Source organism: Macaca fascicularis, chromosome 2 (assembly GCF_037993035.2).
Source record: "Macaca fascicularis isolate 582-1 chromosome 2, T2T-MFA8v1.1".
NCBI lineage: Eukaryota > Metazoa > Chordata > Mammalia > Primates > Cercopithecidae > Macaca > Macaca fascicularis.
This window is the reverse complement of record NC_088376.1, coordinates 96,235,935-96,258,258: the sequence shown is the minus strand read 5'-3', so window position 1 is coordinate 96,258,258 and position 22,324 is coordinate 96,235,935. Positions and strand designations below refer to the sequence as shown.

Here is a 22,324-nt window from a genome sequence, read left to right as displayed (position 1 = left end):
TCACACTACACGGGGCCGGAAAGCCTCCCTTGATGCATCCAGCCCCTTGATTTTACAGATGACACCTTGAAGCCATAAAGGGATTCTCCAACTATAAACAACCTGAAATCCAAGAGCCTTCTCCACACAGGGGCTTGACTCATTCTGGTAGGAGAGCAGTCTAGCAAGAATGTCCTATCACTAATCTCCCTTCTCTCCGGACCAGGAGGGCACCATCAAGCCCACCTGAGGGCCCAACCTTCTGGGAAACCTCAGATCCCTGCAATCATGGACAGGGGAAGAGGCAGGAGGGGTGCCAGGTTACAGGGAACAGCGCTACAGTGCCAGCTCTGGGAAGGATCCCCACCTATACACACCTTCTCTAGAGGGAGCAGGCCACAAAGCAGAGAGGCAGTGAGCTTAATTGAATTCATGTTTAATAATTACAGGCACCGTGCCCCCCCTTCCCCCTGCCCAGGCAGCAGCAGGGGTGGTACAGGGGCTGGGGCATATGCCCCCAGCAGCGAGGACGGCAGTCCCGAGAGTGATTTTCAGAAAATAAAAAAAAGGACCCCAGGGGCAGGCGTTGGTGCCCCTCCCCACCCCAAGACACACCAAATTTCAAGACTTTATATATAATATATCTCTGTGCCCCAGGGGGAGGAGAGGGACACCTGGTGGCATCCTGGAGGGGGGCCCCAGGCAGCCCCAAGCCATCCTGCCTCTTCAGCCACTTTATTAGTTCAGACACATCACACTACAGGCACCCACTGCCACCGCCGCTGCTGCCGCCCCCCTGCAGTCCAGGCGGCTAGCCGGGCCATCTGTGTGTCCATGGGGCTCCAGGTCCCCGGCCCCACCAGCCCTCAGTTGTGGTCAGACTCCTCCTCTGCCTCACGGAGCCACTTGAAGAAGGCTGTGACAGATTTAAGGGCCACACCCTTGCCCTGCTGCTCTGCGGGGTCCTTGCTACTCTCCCAACTGTAGAAGGCATCCTCCTTTACCACGTCCTCGTCATAGAGCGCATCAAAGAACATCCGCAGCAGGTCTGCAAGCAGGCAGGACAACAGTTAGAGGTGACCCACCACTGCCACCCCAGCCCACCCCCCCAGGGACCCCTCCCAGGCTCCACTGTTCAAACAAGGCCCTGACGCACCATCCTGACATTTGTGACCATTCCAGAGTGACTAGGCCTCTGACAGGATGCTAATCTCATGATCTGAGAGACCGCTGCACAGCAATGAGTCACTTGGCCATCGGAAAAACCTTACAAACTTGCTCAGCCTCACCTTGGCAGCCTGAAACGTCTCTGCCCATGGTGTATTTAATGGAGAAAACTATATTCAGAATTGGTACTCCTGAATTTAGGAAATCGCTGAAAGTCCTATATATATATCATACATAGAAGTCCTATATATATGCTACATGTAACCTGAAAATTCACTGCCCCCCAAACAGATCCTGACAACTCCTGATCTCAATTTCCCTTCCTTCCGCACACATTTCCTCTACACACCTTCTCTGGCCTTGACACTTTTGTGGATGCTATATCCTTTGCCGGAAACTTCGTCTTGTCACGTTCCTTCAGGACTCAACTCAAGCATCACCTGTTTGGACCCTCTTTCTCCTCAACCCCTAGCTGCTGGGTGGCCTTCCCAAGCACGTGTCCTATAACTCCTGAAACACACCCACCCCAGTGCCCACAAGGCAGTACCAGTCTTTCCAAACCAAGCCATCTATGAAATGCTTCAAGCCAGGATGTTCTGCAGGGCATGCCCGGGCTCAAAGTCACAAACTCTGCCTATGGGCACAGTCACCTGCTACCCCCACCCCACAGCAACCGGCCACAGCAGGGCAGAACCTTCACTTATCCCATTCTTACACTCCAAATCCCATGCATACCCACCCAGGGACCTCATCCAATCGATTAGGCACTCTGCCCTGTATTTTCAAGCCCGAGTTTCTCCCACCTAAAAACAAAAACCCGTTTTCAACCACTATATTACAGCTAATTAAAGATTTTGTCTACACTTGATGTTTTCCCTTCTGTCTCACTTAAATATTTCTCAGTCCTTTCCGACCCAGAATCTATCCCCCGCCCCACTAAATACTGTTTTTGCCAGGGTGGCCTCTGATTTTATATTCCAGACATCCTGCATTTTCAGGCCTGCTCCTACAAACGCTCACAGCAGCATCTAGCATTACCAACCACATCCCTCTCCTCAAATTTCTGTCCTTGGTTGTTCAGAGGGGCCTGTCCTCTTTCAGTCCCTACCAGTATGTCTGCTCCACCTCCTTGGGGCTGTATCTCAGGCCCTTATCACTCTCCCTCAGGCAAGCCCATATCCTCTTATGACTTGCATATAAGTTACCCTGTGCCAGCATTTCACAAAGCTGCCTCCTGCCCTGACCTCTTCTTTTCCAAAAGGACCCAGATACCCCAGCTATCGAGCTGACATCTCTTGATTCCCTTACTCAAGGACTACAACTCAACTTGATCCAGCACTGCCTACCCCAGCAAATGCCGCCATCACACTATGGCCTCTAAATGCACCATGATTTAAAACCATCCTGGGAGTCATCCATGACTTCTAATCTCTCATGGCCCCTCCCCAGACCAGTGTAACTAAAAGCTGCCAACTCCATTTCCTAAGTATCTCTTGATTTGCCCACTCTTCTCCACTGTCACCAGCAAGGCTGAGCCACTGGTGCTAACGCTGCCACATCCACTCTCACCCCATTCCAAATCACTCTTCCCTCTATGACCAGCATGATCTAAACACTAAAATCAAATTCCTTTATTCTTTGCTTAAAATCCCACAAAGGCCTTTTCTTGCCCTCAGACTAAATAAGCCCCAGACTCTGGCCATGGCTTACACCTGGCCCTGTGTGGTCAGGCCCACATCCCTCTCTTCAGCCCCATCTTGCCTCACTTAGGACTGGCTGCTGTGCTGTCCCACACTGGCCTTTCTTCAGTATTTCTTTTCCCTATGTCAAGTTCTCCCTACCACAGGTAGAAAGAACACACACAGTGCCCTCGTTTCAAGCATTCTCCCCGCCACCTTCCCAGTTGTTGTGGAGCGAATTCCCACCCATTATCCCTCAGACCAGGTGTCCTCCCTCCAACAGGACCCGTCTTCCCAGGCTCATTGCTCGCAGTACTAACTCCATGCCAGCACAGGAAATTGCTCGGCTTCCTTTCTGTGAGCATGCCAGTGCCCTGACACATACCTATGTGCTGAATGCATAGCCTGAGACATGTTCACTGAAACCTCGGTCTCCTCATGTGGAAAATAGGGGTAATACCATCTACCCTAAACATTTGTGAGGACTACATGAGGCAAGGTAAGCAAAGCATTTCAGTCCTGTGCCACGCCATGGGGGCACATGGTACTGAGAAGATCCTATCATTTATCACCTCTGCACTGTTGGCATCAAACACATAGCTAGGCACAAAACAGGCAGTCAATTAACCTTCAAGGCTAACTCCTTCCACTGGTAGGAACAACACAACACAAACATTAAGAGGAAGGAATGAAACCCTGAGGGCATTTTGCTCTCTAATGACTACCTACCTTTCCTGGGTTAAGACCCTTCCATGAAGGGTCTGATGCCCTGCTGTCTGGAAGTCCCTCCACCCCACCCCCTGTCCCCGTGGCCTGGCTCTTACTGGGAGGCTGTTCTAAGGTCACTACAAGGGCCTGGAGGGCGTAGAGTGCCTGCAGCTCCTTCTGCTCATCGCACAGGTATTTCTGCAGCAGCTTCGCTCGCGCTTTCAGCACTGCAACGTCCACTCGCAGGGGAGTCTCAACTACAAGAAGACAGGGATGAGTGGAGCAATATACCCTTACCCCGGTTCAGAACTGGGAGGCCAAGGCTGACACCCACCTCCCTCCACTTGTCTGTCAGGCCCACCCTTGCCCCTCCATCTCCCTGGTTCCTCTTACAAATAATTGCAGAATAGCAGACAGCCGTCATGAGGGCTCGAACTAACGTGTTGGATGCTATCTGCTGCTCACTCAGGTTGGCCTATACGGGAGAAACAAATGACCCCGCAACTCTGAATTGTGCCCTTCGGTCTTCATTCTTGCTACCCCCCAGCCCCACCCTAAGAACTACCTCTCCTTTACCGATATCCAGGAGAAACCTACCTCTATCCAGTCGAACACCCGCTGGTTACTGCTACCCTCCTTCAGCAGCTTCTCCAGCTGCCTGTTCAGTTCCTCGGAGGGGAGTGCCCTCTGGCCAGGGGCTTCCGACTCCTCTCCCAGAGTATACTCCACCTTCTGCAATGGAAAAGGCCCGCAGTTAAGAGGTAAGGTTGCCAACGTGAGACACGAAAGAAGACTGGCCAGTCTCAAATGCTAGAATTAACCCAACTCCAGCCCCAAACCTGTTCAGCGATGAATGCACCAATGTCCTGGCCTTCAGGTAGAAATTCCTTCCAGCTAAGCCCGGCTTCTCGCCACAGCATCCCCACCTTTTTAGGACCCTGGAAAACACAAGACCAACCCAACTTACCAATGCTCTCTCTCTCCAAGGACCCAACAGCTCTACCACATGAATCCAACAAATATTTACTGAAAGCCTACTAGGTACCTGCTAGGCGTTAAAGATGCTATAGAAGTACTAACAGGCACAGCCCTTCCATTCCTATAGTCTAGTGCAGGGCACAGACGTCAGTCAAATAACCACCCAAGTAAGAACTCATCCCAGGTATGGTGGCTCACACCTGTAATCCTAGCACTCTGAGAGGTGGAAGTGGGAGATCACCTGAGGTCAGGAGTTGGACACCAGCCTGACCAACATGGCGAAACCCTGTCTCTACAGAAAATATAAAAATTAGCCAGGCGTGGTGGTGGGTGCCTGTAATCCCAGCTACTCAGGAGGCTGAAGCAGGAGAATCGCTTGAACCCAAGGCGAGGGTTGCAGTGAGCTGAGATCATGCCACTGTACTCCAGCCTGGACGACAGAGTGAGACTGTCTCGAAAAAATAAATAAATAAAATAAAATAAAAGAGAACTTGTCCACCACAGTGCTATGACACCAGAGTAGGAAAAACGACGTAAAGTCCTCTAGGAAGGGACAACTTCTAACAAGTATGCTTGTTTCTTAAACCCAGAAAATGTTAGACACAGATACACCCCACCCCTAACATGAATTAAAAAATCCTCATAAAACCAGCAGTCTGAGTGCATTTTCTGCAAGAGACAACAGACTATGAAGACATCATTCTTTTCTTTATAACAGAATGATAGCACTGGCCCTTAGCAAGATTATTGCAGTTCATATATTTTAAAACATGTCCATTTTTTTCATATTTTAACTAAAAGTTATCTTACGGCCAATATATATCTTTTTTTATTTTGAGATGGAGTCTTGCTCTGTCGCCCAGGCTGGAGTGCAGTGGCACAATCTTGGCTCACTGCAACCTGCCCCTTCTGGGTTTAAGCAATTCTCCTGCTTCAGCCTCCCGAGTAGCTGGGACTACAGGTGCGCACCACCAGGCCCAGCTAACTTTTTTGTATTTTTTGTAGAGACAGAGTTTCATCATGTTGGCCAGGCTGGTTTCCAACTCCTGACCTCAGGTGATCCACCTGCCTCAGCCTCCCAAAGTGCTAGAATTACCACACCCGGCCCAGTCTTTTCTTTCTTAACAGCGCATAAAGAATGTCTTATAATCTATGGCACCTTGGAGTGGATGAAATACACAAATAGTTCAATACACTTATCTGTTGTTAAAAAACAACAACTTGTCCTGGTACACATCTATTTAAAAGAATTAAGTGATGTTGACATAACAATTCCTTTAAATCCCAAGTGTGATTCCTCCAGGTTCAAGATGGCTGAACCCTTGAAACTGCACACACTCACCCCAACTTCTCACTTCCACTAAGTACCACACTCAACTTACTTTTCCCCATCTTTTTGCCTTTACATTTGCTAGTTACCAATTAACTTTCACAAAGCCACCTCGGCACCCTGAGGAAAGCCTGCTGTCACAGATATTGTGAAATATTCCTTTGCAACCCCACAGTACTTAAGATACTCCACTCTACTTCAACTATTTTATTTCACACTTTACTGTTTTTATCAAGCCGTCATTTCTTCCTTTTTCTCTACCAACTTGTTTCTTATGTTTTATTCATTGCTGTATCCCTAGTGCTTAATATACAATAAATGATCAACAAAACCCTAGTTCAATAAATGAATAAATAAATGCATCAATCATGGGCATAGGGTCTTAGACTGCCATTCTCCTCCAGTCTTGGCCAGAACTCATGATAGGAACTGGTGTGCGGGAGATGGCCCACCTCAGTATTTCCTCTCCCAGGTACCAACACAGTCCTGCCATCACCATCACTCCACTCCACCAATGGACCATGAAGCTTCAGGGCCACAGCAAACAGCCAAAACCACACCGTGGGAGGCATCTCTGGATTCCTGGCCCTCACTCACCATGCTTTTGCACAGGAGGCCCAGGATCTCCAGCAACAGGGAAGCAGCTTTGCCCAGTGGTCTCAGAGGCTTTGTAATCTCCCTACAAGAAGAGAAAAACCTAATGTTGACAGCCTCCACAGTTCTCTCGCCACTTCTCCATCTCCCTCCAAACCCGGGTATCCAACCCAGCACATTTCCCTACCACCTTTCCTCTGGTCTTTACCTCCCCTGAATTCCACCCAGGGGACTTACCTGAACAGCTCCCCCATGGGCACCCCACCTTCCTGCAGAATGGGTGTTACCAGTTCCGCTAGGTAGAGCCACACGTGGGGGATGTCAATTTCCATGTCCTCAGCCAATTCCAAGATTTCATACAGCCTGCAAAGGGAATTCAAAGTCAAGACATTCTAGGCCAGGTCCCCACTCTTCCTTCTGGGGCAACATGGCATGGCTAAGGGATCAACTATGGAACCCCCAGGAACATTTTCTTTTAGTTTTATTTTTTTGTTTGTTTGAGACAGAGTCTCATTCTGTCGCCCAGGCTTGAGTGCAGTGGTGCGCTCTCGGCTCACTGCAAGCTCCGCCTCCAGGGTTCATGCCATTCTCCTGCCTCAGTCTCCCGAGTAGCTGGGACCACAGGCGCCCGCCACCACGCCCGGCTAATTTTTTGCATTTTTAGTAGAGACGGGGTTTCACCGTGTTAGCCAGGATGGTCTCGATCTCCTGACCTTGTGATCCGCCCGCCTCGGCCTCCCAAAGTGCTGGGATTACAGGCATGAGCCACTGTGCCTGGCCCCCAGGAACACTTTCTAGACATGGGGACAATGATCTCAAGCTAAGGACACAGAGGTGGCCTCCCTTGAACCTCCCGGGTTCAAGCGATTCTTCTGCCTCAGTACCCTGAGTAGCTGGGATTACTGCACCACCACGCCCGGCTAATTTTTGTATTATTACTAGAGACAGGGTTTCACCATGTTGGCCAGGCTGGTCTAGAACTCCCCACCTCATGTGATCCTCTAGCAATCCAACCCACCTTGGCCTCCCAAAGTGTTGGGGAAGACAGGTGTGACTCACCACACCCAGCCAGGGAACCTATATTCTTATGCAAGGTTCCAAGGGTCCCAAAAAGGAGGTAAAAAATTGTGGGTCTGTAAAAGTGGGAGGCCCAGAGAAGTTGGTCATACCCTTGGTAGTACTGAGCAGTAGACAGGTGTCCAGCACAGAGCAGCTGGTGCAGCAGCTGCCCCATATGCTCACGAGCAATGGCACTGCGCTCCAGCGTAGACTCAACACCATGCCGTACAAAGATGAAGAGCAGGGAGGGTGAGGCCAGCTCCTGCACACATTGGACTGCCTCCTGAGGGGCGCAGGGCACAGCAGGAAGAGACCAGTCACTGTCTGACCCACACAATGCACCCCATGCCTGCCAGCATGATCCCTTCCTGCCCACTCCTCAATCACACACCGCTCCCACTGCCTACTTTCATGTCATTGAGATGGAGATATTCCTCAATGATAGCCTTGGATTTCTTCTCTAACTCCTCCTCAGAGAGTGCTGCCTTCAAGGGGCTCACTGGGGGTAGGGTAGCTTCTCGCTTCACTGTGGGAAGAGAACACAGATTAGAGAGACTTTTTAGTCTTCCCAGCAAACAAGATTCAGAGCTCTCAAAAAGCGGGGACCAGCTAGTCCCAAGGCAGCCAACACTTTTCCCTCCATTCCTCTCCCAGACTCTCACCGGCATCCCGCCCACGGTCCCGATCCTCCGTGAGGCTAGCTGCTTTGCGCAGCCCCTCAGGCTGGGAGGGCCGTTCTCTACTCCGCTCCTCCACTTCCTTGCTGAAGCTCCGCTTGGTAGCAGGTGTCCGCGCACGATCAAGCCGGTCCCCACGGTCCCCTCCCCGTTCACTCCGCTCTAGGCGGTCTCCCCGGTCCCCAGCTTTCTCGCCTCGTTCCCGGCTCAAGCTACTCCTGGAAGAAAGACAGGCACATTTTCACTCACTTGCACTGCTCAGGCACTCATATAATTACACAACATGCTAAGCAACTGTTGGGCCTTGTTCTTGGCATAATGAATATGCCCCAATCTAACCCAAGGGCTCCAACCAGGACAGGTATGAAGAATTTCCATCCCATGGCAACAACCAGAACCCAATCATGGTACCCCCAGTGTGAATAACAAAGACATCCAGGAAACCTCACCTCTGCACCACACGCCTATTATCTGTGCTTTCTGTGGGAACCGCTTGTTGAAGGGCTGAGAAGCGATTCAAAGTACTAGTAGCTGGGCGAGCAGCTTCTGATGCTGGGGATGCAGAAAATCCGTATTAAAATATTTTTCTCCTTTCCTGCATTTTATCCCCTACTTGCCAGTTTAAGACACTTGGTCCCAGTCCCAAAAGTAAAGCAGTTCAATCCCTGGAACCACAACACAAACCTCCTCTATTGCCTACATTGCCTAACTACCTTGTACTGAAAGCCTCTCTAACAGGAAAGGCTCTGTCCTCAAGGGAGCTCTGACGGACCACCCAGCTCCTGACACTGCCTCCGTACCTGCGTCTGAGGGCTTGGTTCCTGAGCCTCCGCTGCTGCCCTTGCCCCAGCTCAGTCGCCCTCCAGGTGCAAAGAGCTGGTTGTTAGAATCGATGGAGCCAGGCTGAAGAAGAAAAGGGGAGTAGAGTCATAGGTCTAACCTGGGTGAGTCCCTTGGCCAGCACCACCACATGCAGCCAAACAGGTAGTGCACGGCCCAGTCCAGGGATCAGAAAACCTTTTTTAATAAAGGGCCAGTCTCTATTGCAACTACTCATTTCTGCCACAGCAGCATGAAACCAGCTGTAGATGATAAAGGCATGGCTGTGACTGTGTTCCAATAAAACTTCATGGACACTGACATTTACATTTTACTTAATTTCCACAGCATAAATTATCATTCACTTTTTAATTTTTCACAACTTTAAAATGTAAAAACCCACTACTGGGTCCTGGGATGTATGAATGGGCTGGATCTGGCACGTGTGTGTGTTTGCCAAACACTGGTCCAGACTAATGGGAGTACCACCCTCCCTCTACAGCTGGCAGTACTGTCTCTACCAATCCAACCAGTTAGTCTAAGAGGAAACATTTAGTTGTCACCTTCTCAACCTTAGAAAAGTGAGGGGACGGCCGGGCGTGGTGGCTCAAGCCTGTAATCCCAGCACTTTGGGAGGCCGAGACGGGTGGATCACGAGGTCAGGAGATGGAGACCATCCTGGCTAACACGGTGAAACCCCATCTCTACTAAAAAATACAAAAAACTAGCCGGGCGAGGTGGCGGGCGCCTGTAGTCCCAGCTACTCAGGAGGCTGAGGCAGGAGAATGGCGTGAACCCGGGAGGCAGAGCTTGCAGTGAGCCGAGATCCGGCCACTGCACTCCAGCCTGGGCGACAGAGCAAGACTCCGTCTCAAAAAAAAAAAAAAAAAAAAAAGAAAAGTGAGGGGACGAAGATCTAAACCTGAGTTGAATCACCCACTCCCACACACACCCCTACCTTGGTGATCTTGGTGAGTCGTGAGGTGTCAATGGGGCGGCTACCTTTGCTGATGGGAACTGTGTTCCAGCCACCATCATCCACAAGTGGAAGTCCACGGCCTGACACAAAAAGAGGGGCATACTGGAATAATGAATAAACCTTAGCAGCCCCTTCCCCTTGGGCCACCCCCAGCCTCCCTTCCTCAGATCCTCAGTTCCATCATGGGGTCTCAGTGGCCCAGACACGTGGCACTAACAGGAAGTCATCAGAGGAAAGTATAACCTCCCAGTCTCTTCACTGCTCCCTTCTCAATCCCAGCCTGGAACTCACTGATGGGCGGGCCTGGAGGGCCACCCCGACGCTTGTCACTGCCCTTGGCCATGAGCTGCTGCACTTTGATGTGCTCTCGATGTTCTTCCATCTCAGCCTCCTTATGGATCTGGTCAATGGTCTTGGGACCCTGATCCCCTCGGCGTGGCACCCAATTGCTCTGTGGAGACAGAAGGCCAGTCACGATGATGTCAGGGAAGGCCAGACAAGACAGTGTCAGAAACTGGAGGCAGCAGGCTGGCAGTGGGGAGGAGGGGGACACACACCCCTCGCAGATCCAGCACGTCCTGCAGCATAAAGCGGATGCGGGATGACGTCTTCTTTTCTTTGATGATTTTTTCCATCTGGTTGAAATACTGATCCATTCGGGGCTATGGAGGAGAAAGGCATCAGACCAGGAACTTCTCATGTCTCACCTATAACTGCAGGCCCCACCCCTCCCCTCAGGCCTTCCGCCTCGTCCCTGTGGCTCAGTGAGCCCCGCATGCTTCAGCCCATCCCCCTCCAGATGCAAGAACCTCTACCTTGGCTTTTTCAAAGTCCAGGTCTTTGCCAATGGTGGTAAGCAGACGACAAAGGCACTCAAGGGACTCTTCATCATGGTTCTTAAGCAGTTTGACCACACAGTCATGCATTATTGCCTCTGTTAACATCTTCAGCTTGAACAACTCCCCAATAAACTTGATATTCCCTAAAGAGCGCCGCCGGGCTATGTCCCGAGCCTCTTCCAGCTCTTCCTTAAGGCGTCCTCGTTCCTCTGCCTGCCATTCACATGACAGGGATTGTGTCAAAAAGATAGCCAGCCACTCTGCTAAAACCCTTTTCTACCTGGATATCCAAACTTAGCAATAAGCACTCAGTCCTGAGGCAGGCTGGCTGGGCATAGTGGCTCATGCCTGTAATCCCACCACTTTGGGAGACCGAGGCAGACAGATCACTTGAGGTCAGGAGTTTGAGACCAGCTTGGCCAACATGGTAAAACCCCGTCTCTACTAAAAATGCAAAAAAATTAGCCAGGTATGGTGGCACATGCCTGTAATCCCAGCTACTTGGGAGGCTGAGGCAGGAGAGTCGCTTGAACTCGGGAGGTGGAGGCTAGCCAAGATCACGCCACTGCACTCCAGCCTCGGTGACAGAGCGAGACTCTGTCTCAAAAAGGAAAAAAAAAAGTTCTGAGCCAGAGAAATCCCCAAGACACCACTATTTCCATTCCAAATTCTACAGTTGAGTAGAATCTGGGTGAGGGAAGGAGCTAAGTGGGGAGTGGAATCGGTAGTGGGTTTTCTCTCACCGTAGCAGCTTCATCCATCTCTTTTTGCTTCTTCTCAAAAACCTCATCATCATCTTTGTCTTTCTCAAACTCCTTCTGACATCGATTCAACAACAGCTTTCGGAAGTTTACAGTCACTGTTGGCTTTTCCGTAGTGGGCACTTTCAGCTGCAGGTCGGAGAGAATGTCACACTCAGACTAGTACTGGGCAGGGAAGGCCCTCCAAGAGCCTTTAACTACCTGACCCAGGAAGATATCTGGCCCCAGCTGTGCCTCCTTCCAGCTGGAAGAGGTGCAAGTTGGAGGAGAACCAAGAAGCTGGACTCAAGGAGTCTTGGGAATAGAAATGGGCAACTAGACCATAAGATTTAGAACCCAGTGGAAACTAACCGCCATGAGGCAGCGGCACATGTTGGCATAGGCCACAGAGAAGTTGGGCTCTGAAATGGCCTTCTCAAAAATGAGGTCAATGACCCCTTTGAGGCGTTCCTCGGTGTCAATGGCCAGCTGCGTCACTTGCTTCATCAGCTGCTGGAACATCTGGGGTGTCAGCTTATTCAGGATGGAGCGCACCCTGCGGAATAGGTCCTGGAGGAAGAGGAGACAAGAGTTCCAGTGAGGGTCTCAGAACAGGCTGTTCAGAGGGACAGGAGAGAGTGGTGGGGACTTAGGCATGACAGATGCTACTGATAAGGACAAAAAGCAGCAAAGAGGGCACTGACAGCAGACATGGAAAAGAAATGGAGAGAGACCAAAAGCAGGACTCGCCAGTACCTGGGTTTTGCTGCCATCAGCATCCTCTTCCCCTCGGTCCTTATCAGCTGCCGTCCGCTTGCTGCTGGGTTTCCAGGCTTTCTCTGCTTTGTTCAGTTTTATATCTTCGGTCATTAACACTGTGGCAATGATCTTGCGTGGTTCTTTTCGGGTGCCCTGCTGAGAGCGCCGGGGTCCCAGGCCAGCCTGCTAAGCAAGAGATGAAGACAAGAGGGGACGTGGAACTAGTCAGCACAATATGTGATACCACTACTACACGCCTCCAGGGCAAAACCCTCCCCGTCAGCACTGAGACACAGGGGAATCATCCACTCCCACTCCTTACCCACCTGCCCCTTTACCCAGCCCCACTCACCGGCCCTCGGGGCAGCTCCCCACCTGGCCCACCCCTTGGGGGCCCACGGGTGCTAAGGGCTGGCCGGCCAAGGTTGGCAAAGGATGGAGTGAAGTCTGGGCCATAATTTATGCCTTGTAGTCTAGTGGGGTCCAGTGGTCGCAGTGGTGTTTTATTGGCCTGCAAAGAGGACAGGAAAAGGTCTTAGAAGCAGGCTAGAGCAGTTGACTACTCTTTCAGGACCTCAGGCTCCTCCCCAATCCATCCAGCACAAACTTATCGTCCCCTCCCTGACTCAAGCCACTAACCTTGTCCAGCACCACATCACTGATATGGGGCAATCCCTCTGGCTTCTGCATACTGGCAAAGATGAACTGAAAACCAAGCAGGAACTCACGGTCGTAACGTTTTTTCTCCTCTAGATTTAGAGGCTTCCACTGATCTGCGAGGAAGAGAATGAAGCAATCATACTGTCTTCTCTGGCCCTAATAAGAAAACTCAAGTCATTCTCAACCCTTTCTTCAGCATACCTGACTTATATTCATACTTCTGTTCCCCGGGCTGGATGTTCTCAGCATTGTGAATTTTGTCTTCCTTTGAGTCCCAGGTCTCATCTGCTTCCTCAGGACGTGGGGGCACACCACTGCCCTCAGACTCTGGGCCTGGATTGCTGCCTGCAGGAGGCTGATTTTCCACCTCTGGTACTGCCGGGTTTGCCTAGAACAACAGAACACCAGTTTTGGTTGCACAATGACCACTGTTCCATACCTCAACTTGGCCCTCTCCCCTTCCGTTTTCTGCTCCCTTACCTCCTTGAAGGCATCCAGAAGGTCTCCAACAGCCTCCTTCTTATTTAGCTCCTTAATTTTCCGTCTCCTCTTTGGCACAGATACTGCCACTAATTTTAAAAAATAAATAAAAGCATGGGTCTTTGCCAATAATTTAAGGAGTACCCTTAATCCCTGGGAAATAAAAAGCAGCCAAAGTACATATTTCCCCTTTGCATCACAGTCTTCAGGCTTAAAAGTCCTTAATCTAGTTCTTAGATTCCATTGCAGGGCCTCTATGACCCAGAAACATGGCAAAAACGGGAGGTCATCAAGGAGGGCAAGGAACCACATCCCCTAGCCCACCCTACCTCTACTGCCCAACCAATCCTTACCTTGAGTGGCCGCTGCTGCCTCCAAATTCTGAGACAAGTTGGCTGGAACAGGGGTGCTCTCTGAGGGGAGCAGTTCCTCTCCTCCCTTCTCACTCTCAGCTTCTCCTGCTTCTCCTTCTTCCTCTTCTTCTTCTTCTTCTTCCATTTCCTCCTCCTGAGCGGGGGAAGTAGCTGAAGGAGCCATAGCTGGAGTGGCAGAGAGGATGGTGGCGGGCGCCACTGATGCTGTCACCTCCTTGGCCTGCTCCTCTGGCTCACTGACTGGGCTTAAGTCCACAGCTGGTGGCGAGGGGGCTCCGTTGAGCAGTTCCTCAGGTTGGGCAGTTGGAGCAATGGGCACAGGGGATTCGGAGGGGCAAGCTGGTGGAAGAGCAAGCTCTGGGCTGGACTCCACCTCTGGTTCCAGATCTTCAGATGGGACCATGCCATTAGGCTCATGAATTTCCACTGTGTGAGATGCCAGAGGAGTGGAAGCCTGGAGAGGACTGGAAGAGAATTCAGATTCTGGAACCGGTTTGCTAAGTGTCACTTCTACTTCCAGTATGGGTTCGGCGAGAGGAGTGGGTTCTGGAGAGAGGCGATATGGCTCCCCAGTTTCACGGGAGATGGGGGTTGATTCTTCTACAGACATTTGTATAGTTGCCATAGTGTCCCCAGGAATAGAGAGGACTGCGAGATTAGGCTCAGACCCCGGTTCCAAGACTGGGGATGGTGATGGGGTCGGAGAAGGTGACGAAGGCTGGGATTCTGAAGGGCTGTGCTCTGGGCCAGGCAGCCCTGGCCGGTCAGCAATGATTGCTCCCTGTGACCGGTCATCTGCACCATAGGAAGGAAGAATGAGCAACTAAAGGCAAGTGCTTCACTGCTGTTGTTCCTCCCCATCCTCCAGCCAAGGTATTTCCAACTTAACACTCCCACGTCATCATCTCCCACCTAAGCTATACTTCCACTTTCATCCAAAACCCAATTCACCCTCAAAATCCCACGACCTGAAATCTAAGTCATCCTTCTCTGGTACCCAGTTCAAGTCACTCCACCACCTCAGCATTGAGGTGACAGCAAACTGTCAACATTCCCTTTCCCCGTAAAAGTTCCATCCCACCCGCTTACTTACCTGGCCGGACAATGACAGCAACCTGGGGCGTCTCCCCATTAGCTTGAGGCTCCAGACCGCCTCCCGTCTGCAGGACACAAAGGGTTACCAAGTTTGCACTGAAGAGTCCCACAACCCTTCTTTACTAGAGCCATTTCTACTTTAGCTCTGCCTAGAAATCCAGGAAAGCAGGGAAATAAATCCCTTAGTTGAAAGAAAAGATCCAGAGACTTGGGAGTCCAGGGCAGAACAGACATCCCAGTCAGGGTATCGCTCAAAAAACAGACAGTACCTGGGGAGGGGTGGGTGTGGAGGCAGTGCGGGCCCCAGACATGATCTCCTCCGTGATATCCTTTCCTCCTTGGTTTGGATCTCGAATTCGGATCTGGGGAAAGAAAGTTATGGGATGAGTGGGAAGCAGGAAGAGCCCACCTCTCCACCCTGCCCCACTCTTAAGACTCTGGGCCAACTCCCCACCCCACACTGGGAAGCAGGTAGGTAGGTGCCAGAAACCCCTTGAGTTCCACTTTCAGCCCATCTGGCTGCTCTTGTAGTCCCTGCCCTAGCTCCCACCCTTAAGAGACCCTTGACCTCACAAAGCAGCCCTGTACATCACAATGCCCCTCCCTCCCTCATCCCTACCCCACCAGCAGTCCCCAAGCCAGTGGCTGCACACCCTGGGGCCCAAGACCCCCATCTAGCACCCAATCGGCTCACTTGTGGCTAGTGTGCCTGATCTCTGGGGGCAGGGCCCAGATCCAGTAGGTGGAGCCAGGGTGACTCAGCGGCTTCCCCAGCTCTGGCACCCTATTCTGGGCACCACGCCCAGGGCTTGAGGACTGAGCAGAGGCGGAGGCCTTGAGAGCTTCCAGGACTTGTGGGGGGGGCCGGGTGGGGATGGGGGCTGGGGCCACAGAAAACAAACCATTTCCAAGGCAAGCCACCAGAAGCCCAAAAGCAAGCACAGTTCTTCCAACCTCCCAGCACCCAGGTCTCACAGGAACTTCCTCGCTAGCCACTTCAGTCTTCCCATGACCTGCTTCTATGCTAAAATCTTAGTATCTTACAAAGAACCTGAGCCCTCCACAGACCCCATTCTCTGCCCACTCTCAGCTCCTTCCTCAAGTCACTGTTCTTTCCGGCACAATGTCCCAGCAGCATCTGACCTTGATTCTCCCCTTCCCAGATGTCCCGGAGCCCCTCGCTGCTACTCACCGTCTTACGTTCCCTCTTGGGAGCAATCTGGGGTGGCTGGTTCATCAAAACTGGGGCGGGGGCCACACCAGTGGGAAACTGCTGCACCCCTTGGGCTGGATAGTAGGCGCCAGCTTGGGGGAGGGGGACGGAGAAGAATGGTGGTAGCGTCAGGGCCCAACCATATCCTAATGCCTGCTTGACACCTCCCACCCCAAAACCTCTCAACACCCACAGCCGGCCCCTTGCCCTGCCCTGCCCTCCTCCCCCAGGGAATCAGGTGTCTGTCAAAGCTGGGGAACCAGTCTGAACTGCGTTTACAAGAATTCCTAACACTGACACACACACATACACACATCTCATAGGCAGGCACTCCTTACCCACCACACACCAGCAACCAAGAGGACTTATGTCTGTCCTTCTACCGTACAAGGTACTCTCATGTAGGTACCCCACCCGCTATCAACGTGTACACACATACTCTGAACCTGAAACAGAACCAGGTCTTTGGCTGGGAATGAAAGAGATTTGACAACCCTGTTCCATTTAACTTGAGTCCAGTTCCTGTCTCCAGCCCTTTACAAAGGGGCAAAGAAACAAAGTAACATTATGAGCTAGGCTCAATATGAAGAAAAATTAATTCCTTAAAGCAAACTATCTCCAAAGTGGGGTGCGTTCTTTTTTTCCCCTTAAATATATATGCATTTTTTTGAGATGGAGTCTCACTCTGTTGCCTAGGCTGGAATACAGTGGCACAGTCCTGGTTCACTGCAACCTCCACGTCCCAGGTTCAAGTGATCCTCCTGCCTCAGCCTCCCGAATAGTGGGGATTACAAGACTGCACCACCACGCCCGACTAATTTTTGTATTTTTAGTTGAGACGGGGCCAGGCGTGGTGGCTCACGCCTATAATCTCAGCACTTTGGGAGGCCAAGGCAGGTGGATCACTTGAGGCCAGGAGTTCGAGAACAGCCTGGTCAACATGATGAAACACCGTCTCTACTAAAAATACAAAAATTAGCTGGGTGTGGTGGCACACGCCTGTAATCCCAGCTGCTCGGGAGGCTGAGGCAGGAGAATCACTTGAACCTGGGAGGTGGAGGCTGCAGAAAGCCAAGATTGTGCCACTACACTCCAGCCTGGGTGACAGAGTGAGACTGTCTCAAAAAGAAAATAAAAATAACAATAAAATTTAGTAGAAACGGGGTTCCACTATGTTGGCCAGGCTGGTCTCAACTCCTGACCTCAAGCGATTAACCTGCCTCAGCCTCCCAAAGTGCTGAGATTACAGGCATGGGCCACCACACTCAGCTCCCCCTTAAATTTTAAAAGAGACAGGGTCTCACTATGTTTCCCAGGCTGGTCTCAAACTCCTGGCCTTAAGCAGTCCTCCTGCCTCCCAAAGTGCTGGGATTACAGGCAAGATCCCTCACACGGCCAGGACGCATTCTTTAACTTCATCCCTAAATTCCACTTGTTTTGTTTTTGACAAGCACGAGTGTATGTTTAAATTTTGCATACATATAAACAAAAACATATGTGTATGAGAGATTCATACTCAAAACTTTTCCTGATAGGTGATCAAAACACTTGGAAACCACTGCCATAAAGAACAGACTAATCCTTTCCTAGAATATAAATAAAAAATAGCTACAAAAACCTCCCGAATTTGCATTACATGGGCTCCCAACCATGGAAGAAGTGTCATAGGGAAAGCCTACTAACAGGCTCTCAGGCTGATACCTGATTCTACATTCCCTGATGTGGGGAAGACCCTAAACTCTCCTGGCAATAGAATCACATTTTCTCCCCACAATCAACACCAGTTAAATATTAAGCACCAATCCCTACCACCTATTAACTTTATCATTTTTAGACCAAAAGCCAAGCCTGGGAAGGGTCTTCTGCTTTAGAAATCAGCAGATGGGTTTACATGCTCCCTTGGGCTTGATCTCACCTCCGACTCCCTCCCCTGCTTACCGTAGGTCCCAAATTCTGTAGGGCTTGCACCTGGATAGAAGCCTGGGGCTCCTGGCTGCACAGGGTACTGCTGTGTCGGGACAACATATGTGGAACGCCCCTGGTTGGGGAGGGGGAGAGAAGGAGTTGAGGGAGCTATGAGTTCCATATCAGACTCCAAAAAGAATGGAGGTCAAGACAAGACAAGCCAACTCTGGGCAATGATCAGAAGTAAGTCCCACCTCTGGAAAAGGAATGGAACTGGAGGGTCAGGGTGAGGGAAGTGAGAAGTATATGGGTCTGTGGCTTCTAGGCTCCAAGCCCCCAGCCTCACCTGTCCAGGGATGTAGTAGGCCCCCTGGGAGGCTGGGTAGGAGATCTGGGAAGGGATCATCATTACTTGGGATCCAGCAGGGTAGACATGGGCAGCTGGGCCAGGGCGGGCAGGGGCTGCGCTCTGCACTCGGGAGGCTGCACTGCTCGGGGGCTGGGCCCGGCTAGGGTAGAAGTGCTGTCAGGAGGGAGGAAAGCAGTTGGCATTGTAAAGAGGAAGAAGTGGACAAAACATAGCCACTCCACAATGTCTCTATAGCCTGGAAAGTACTGTGGGCTTCAGAACATCGAGACCAATCCTTCCAAGACCACTTGACCAAATGGTTAAGCAGCTTCTTGAACACACACACACCCTCCAAATTCAGATGTACAGTTTGCATCCTGTATAGATTTACTCTCTCACTGCCATGCTTACGCATGTCACCTGTACCAAACTACCCCTCTGCAGAGGCTTCCTAACACCCAGATGCATCATGCCTAAGTAAGGCCCTTTCGGGCAACATACCCCCAGCATGCACTGCTCCACCAGCATGTAATGAGGAGCTAACCATAACATGCAACAGCCTCCCAGTCCCCAGATGCGCCTTCTTCAAGATGTAGCCCCTAACATGCATCACTCGGCGTCCAACTGAGAACCTGGACACCAAACAAGTCACCACCCTGAAGACTCCCATTCCCTGTGTCTAGCCCCTGACTAGGATGGAGGGTAAGGATGAGACCAGGAGACCGTCCAGGGTTAGGAAAGGGGTATTACCTGCAGAGACCTGAATCCTCCCTGAGAGCACATGGGGACAGGAAAGAAGAGAATTATCCCCAAGGTGATGGCGGGGGGAGGGAATGAAGGCAATAGGACAGGACAAGAATCCTCCCACTTAGTAAGGAAGAAGTTGCGGAACAGAGAAAGGCAAGGACCAGCTGAAGTGTTTACCTCACCACAGTCCAAAGAGAAAGCAGAGAGAGCAATAGAGCAATGGCAGCCTCCGGTAAAAGGAGCAAATAGGAAAGCAAGAGTTGGCAGCAGGGCCCAAAGCACTGCCCCCAATTCTTAGATGCACTAGGATCCCAGTAATGCCACCCTCATTGACAATATACTATCCAAGGGACCAGCCACCGTAAGTAATCAACAGGGCAAGGCGCAGAGCCGCATGAAAGAACACAGAGGATTAAGGCCAGGTACGGGGCCTCCAGTTTCCATCTTAGGCCTAAATTGGCCAAAGCTTTCCACTGCTCCCACCCAGAACCCCTACTCCCCTCCCCACAGCCCCTCACCTGGCGGGGCTGAGAAGGCGTGTTCATTTGTGTCGCTTGTGGCGTACTGAACACCACCGGCGCTGTCTGCCCCGGGGGAAACGCTGGCTGAAGAGGGGAGACCAGAGTTCAGCAAGAGGGGAAGCCCAGGTGGGGCAGAAACCCAAGCTGGTGAAATAAGGGGAGCAGATCTGCGGCAAGAGCCTTAACAATCCACATACCCCCTCCCCGTGACAGCCCCCGGGGACAGCCCAGGGGCCCTGTCTCAATTTGGCAGCAGGCGGCTGCACTTTGCCCTGACACAGATGGGGGTAGGAAAATCCAGAGGCTGGAACCTGTTCCTGCCCGACTGCCTGGTCTCCCCCACCCCCACCCCTGCTAATTCCTCCCTAATTACCTGTGGGAGTCCGGGGGATGGGGCGGGTGGGGGGCCTGTGGACTGTGGAGCTTTGTTCATTTCATTTGGTGCCACATCAGGGTCCCCCCAGCACCTGTTGGGAAAGAGTGGCGCTCAGGAAGAGGAAAGGACCCAAGCTTAAGGCAAATGGGGCGGTAGAAGGGTTGATGCAAGGCTGGGTCCCATACGGAGTCCCAGAGATGCCAAGAGGGTGAAGCAGAAAAGATAGAGCCTGTCCCCACCAACATGCTGTCAATCCCACATCACTTCCAACCAACCCCTGGTCTACTCAAACAGTCCCCTCACTCACCCCCTCGATTAAGAATAAGTCCACGGTGCGGCCTACAGGTTCTGGGCATCCGAGGGCCTGGGGTTGGGAGGTGAGGGGTATCAACCTGGCTCCGCGGGGCCCAAGACCAACCAGACCGGAAATTCCAGGTCTCGCTGGCACCAGGCTCCCGGATCACGAACGGAGCTAGCTGCTTCGGCCGTGGTGTCCCCACCCCCCACCCGGGCACACCGGGTTCGGGCCTGGCCCAGGGGCACACAAGATACGCCTGCCGCCAGGGAACCCGCACTGGGCCAGAAGCTAGGCCTGCCGCCGCCCAGGAGTGTAGGCCAGGAAGGGCGGGAGTCAGGCCCTAAAAGGCCAGGCGGGCGGCGGCCGTCGAGGAGCCGGTTTCAGGCAAGTGAGGGTCGGCCCGGAGGGCGGGCGGGGCCGGGGGCTCCTCCCTGCCCGCCGCCACCTCCTCCCTCCCCTGCGCCCTCCTTGCGCAGCGCGGGCCAGTGCCAAAGAACAACGTGTCACTTCCCGGCGGCCCGGCCGCGAAGGGGGGAGGGGGCGGCGGGCCGGGAGCCGTGGTGCCTGCGCCCGTGGGCTGCCGGGCCTCCTCGGGTCAGGCCGAGGTGGCATTTCGCTGCGACGAACCCGGCGCCCTCCCAGCCCGCGGGGCCCGCATAGTCCGGCCCTGCGCTCCCCACCCCCACCCAGCAGCCAGGCCGGGCCGGGCCAGGCACACGTGGGCCGGGGATCGGGGCCCTGGCGGGCCGGGGCCCGGGCTCGGGCCGCGGGGCTAGGGCGCCGGGGCGGCGGCGCAGGGTGGCCGGTCCCGGCCCGGATGGCGGCGGATGCGGGGGGAGGGGGTGGGGGGGCCGGGTCGGGCCCGGACATGGCGGCTTTACCTTCAGTCTCCTTCAGTCCGCGCGGCCGAGCCCCACGCAGCCGCACAGACGTAGTCCACAACCATTTCCGGCTCCCCGCACAGATCCCGCTCGGCGGCCACCGCTTCTCCGCAGGCGCAGCCGGCGCCCCCACGTGACCGGCGCAGGGGGCGGAGCCGCGCCGGGCGCTCTGCGTCGCCGAGCACATGGGATTTGCCCCGCCCCGTCACATGACAGCCACAGCCCGCCCCCGTGTCCCCTCCCGAACTTTGAGACTCCCGGACCGACTCCCCTCTGGGTCTCTGTCTGTTCCGCGATTCTTCAGTTCATTCATACTTTAAGCAACCATTTATTGAGTGCATGCTAAGTACAAGGCGAAGTGCTGGTTGGGGCCTGAGAAACTGAAATTAAAGACTTGGCAAAAAAAAAAAAAGGCGGGCGCAGTGGCTCACGCTTGTAATCCCAGCACTTTTGGAGGCCAAGGTGGGCGGATCACGAGGTCAAGAGATCGAGACCATCCTGGCCAACATGGTGAACCCTCGTCTCCACTAAAAATACAAAAATTACCGGGGCGTGGTGGCGTGTGCCTGTAGTCCCAGCTACTCGGGAGGCTGAGGCAGGAGAATTGCTTGACCCCGGGAAGCAGAGGTTGCAGTGAGCGGAGATTGTGCCACCTCACTCTAGCCTAACCTGGCGACAGGGCGAGACTCCATCTCAAAAAACAAAAGAAAAGAAATTAAAGACTCGGTCTTGCCTAAGTAAATCGTGATACAATACAAATTATGCAGGCTTTGAAAAGAATTTAGATTAGGCCATTGAAAGGGCTATAACAAAGGAAATTAAAAGGATAGAAACATTCTAAATAGGCCAAGTAGTATGAGATTTGTGGTTTAAAAAGATCATGGGCCGGCCGCGGTGGCTCACGCCTGCAATCCCAGCACTTTGGGAAGCCGAGGCCGGCGGATCACGGGGTCAGGAGATCGAGACCATCCTGGCCAACATGGCGAATCCCCCGTCTCTACTAAAATACAAAAAATTAGCCGGGCCTGGTGGCGGGCGCCTGTAGTCCCAGCTACTCAGTAGGCAGAGGCAAAGAATTGCTTGAACCCGGGAGGCGGAGGTTGCAGTGAGCCGAGATT

The 22,324-nt window shown here is 52.6% G+C and overlaps 1 protein-coding gene and 2 non-coding genes across 17 annotated transcripts; all 3 read right to left on the bottom strand.

The window, feature by feature from the left end:
- Window positions 1-399: 399 nt before the first annotated feature.
- Window positions 400-21,337, bottom strand: EIF4G1 (eukaryotic translation initiation factor 4 gamma 1). Of its 15 annotated transcripts, none has more exons than XR_012430924.1 (34): window positions 21,207-21,337; window positions 20,335-20,391; window positions 20,025-20,118; window positions 19,649-19,735; window positions 19,134-19,154; window positions 18,381-18,557; window positions 18,068-18,167; window positions 16,109-16,221; window positions 15,186-15,278; window positions 14,915-14,981; window positions 13,801-14,616; window positions 13,448-13,536; window positions 13,169-13,355; window positions 12,947-13,080; window positions 12,660-12,818; window positions 12,305-12,493; window positions 11,921-12,118; window positions 11,552-11,698; window positions 10,785-11,021; window positions 10,527-10,631; window positions 10,261-10,420; window positions 9,949-10,049; window positions 8,972-9,074; window positions 8,621-8,723; window positions 8,157-8,389; window positions 7,902-8,020; window positions 7,605-7,777; window positions 6,673-6,798; window positions 6,294-6,520; window positions 4,373-4,471; window positions 4,131-4,265; window positions 3,927-4,008; window positions 3,650-3,790; window positions 400-1,027 (listed from the first exon to the last, which is right to left on the bottom strand). XR_012430924.1 is itself a non-coding variant. In XM_005546548.4 (34 exons), the coding sequence occupies exons 3-34, from the start codon at window positions 20,082-20,084 to the stop codon at window positions 846-848; spliced, it is 4,818 nt and encodes a 1,605-aa protein (XP_005546605.3). In that variant the 5' UTR covers window positions 20,085-20,118; window positions 20,335-20,391; window positions 21,207-21,337; the 3' UTR covers window positions 400-845. The 15 variants fall into 15 exon arrangements, 13 of the variants coding, with proteins under 13 accessions (XP_005546605.3, XP_005546607.3, XP_005546609.3 ...); XR_012430925.1 differs by having other exon boundaries at window positions 12,305-12,490; XM_005546548.4 differs by having other exon boundaries at window positions 6,439-6,520.
- Window positions 10,129-10,204, bottom strand: LOC123572076 (small nucleolar RNA SNORD66). The gene has a single exon (XR_006696416.1). It is a non-coding gene; the product is annotated as a small nucleolar RNA SNORD66 (small nucleolar RNA).
- LOC135969748 (small nucleolar RNA SNORD66) lies at window positions 13,667-13,745 on the bottom strand. Its single transcript, XR_010585164.1, has one exon. It is a non-coding gene; the product is annotated as a small nucleolar RNA SNORD66 (small nucleolar RNA).
- Window positions 21,338-22,324: the final 987 nt, after the last annotated feature.

Excerpts from the sequence above, each read along its gene's own strand:
- EIF4G1 (XM_005546548.4), bottom strand. The coding sequence starts at position 20,084 with ATGAACAAAGCTCCACAGTCCACAGGCCCCCCACCCGCCCCATCCCCC. Across the intron at positions 14,982-15,185 it reads CCACACCCACCCCTCCCCAG|ACGGGAGGCGGTCTGGAGCC; the intron begins GTACTGTCTGTT and ends TGTGTCCTGCAG. Across the intron at positions 12,819-12,946 it reads GTGATGTGGTGCTGGACAAG|GCCAATAAAACACCACTGCG; the intron begins GTTAGTGGCTTG and ends TCCTCTTTGCAG.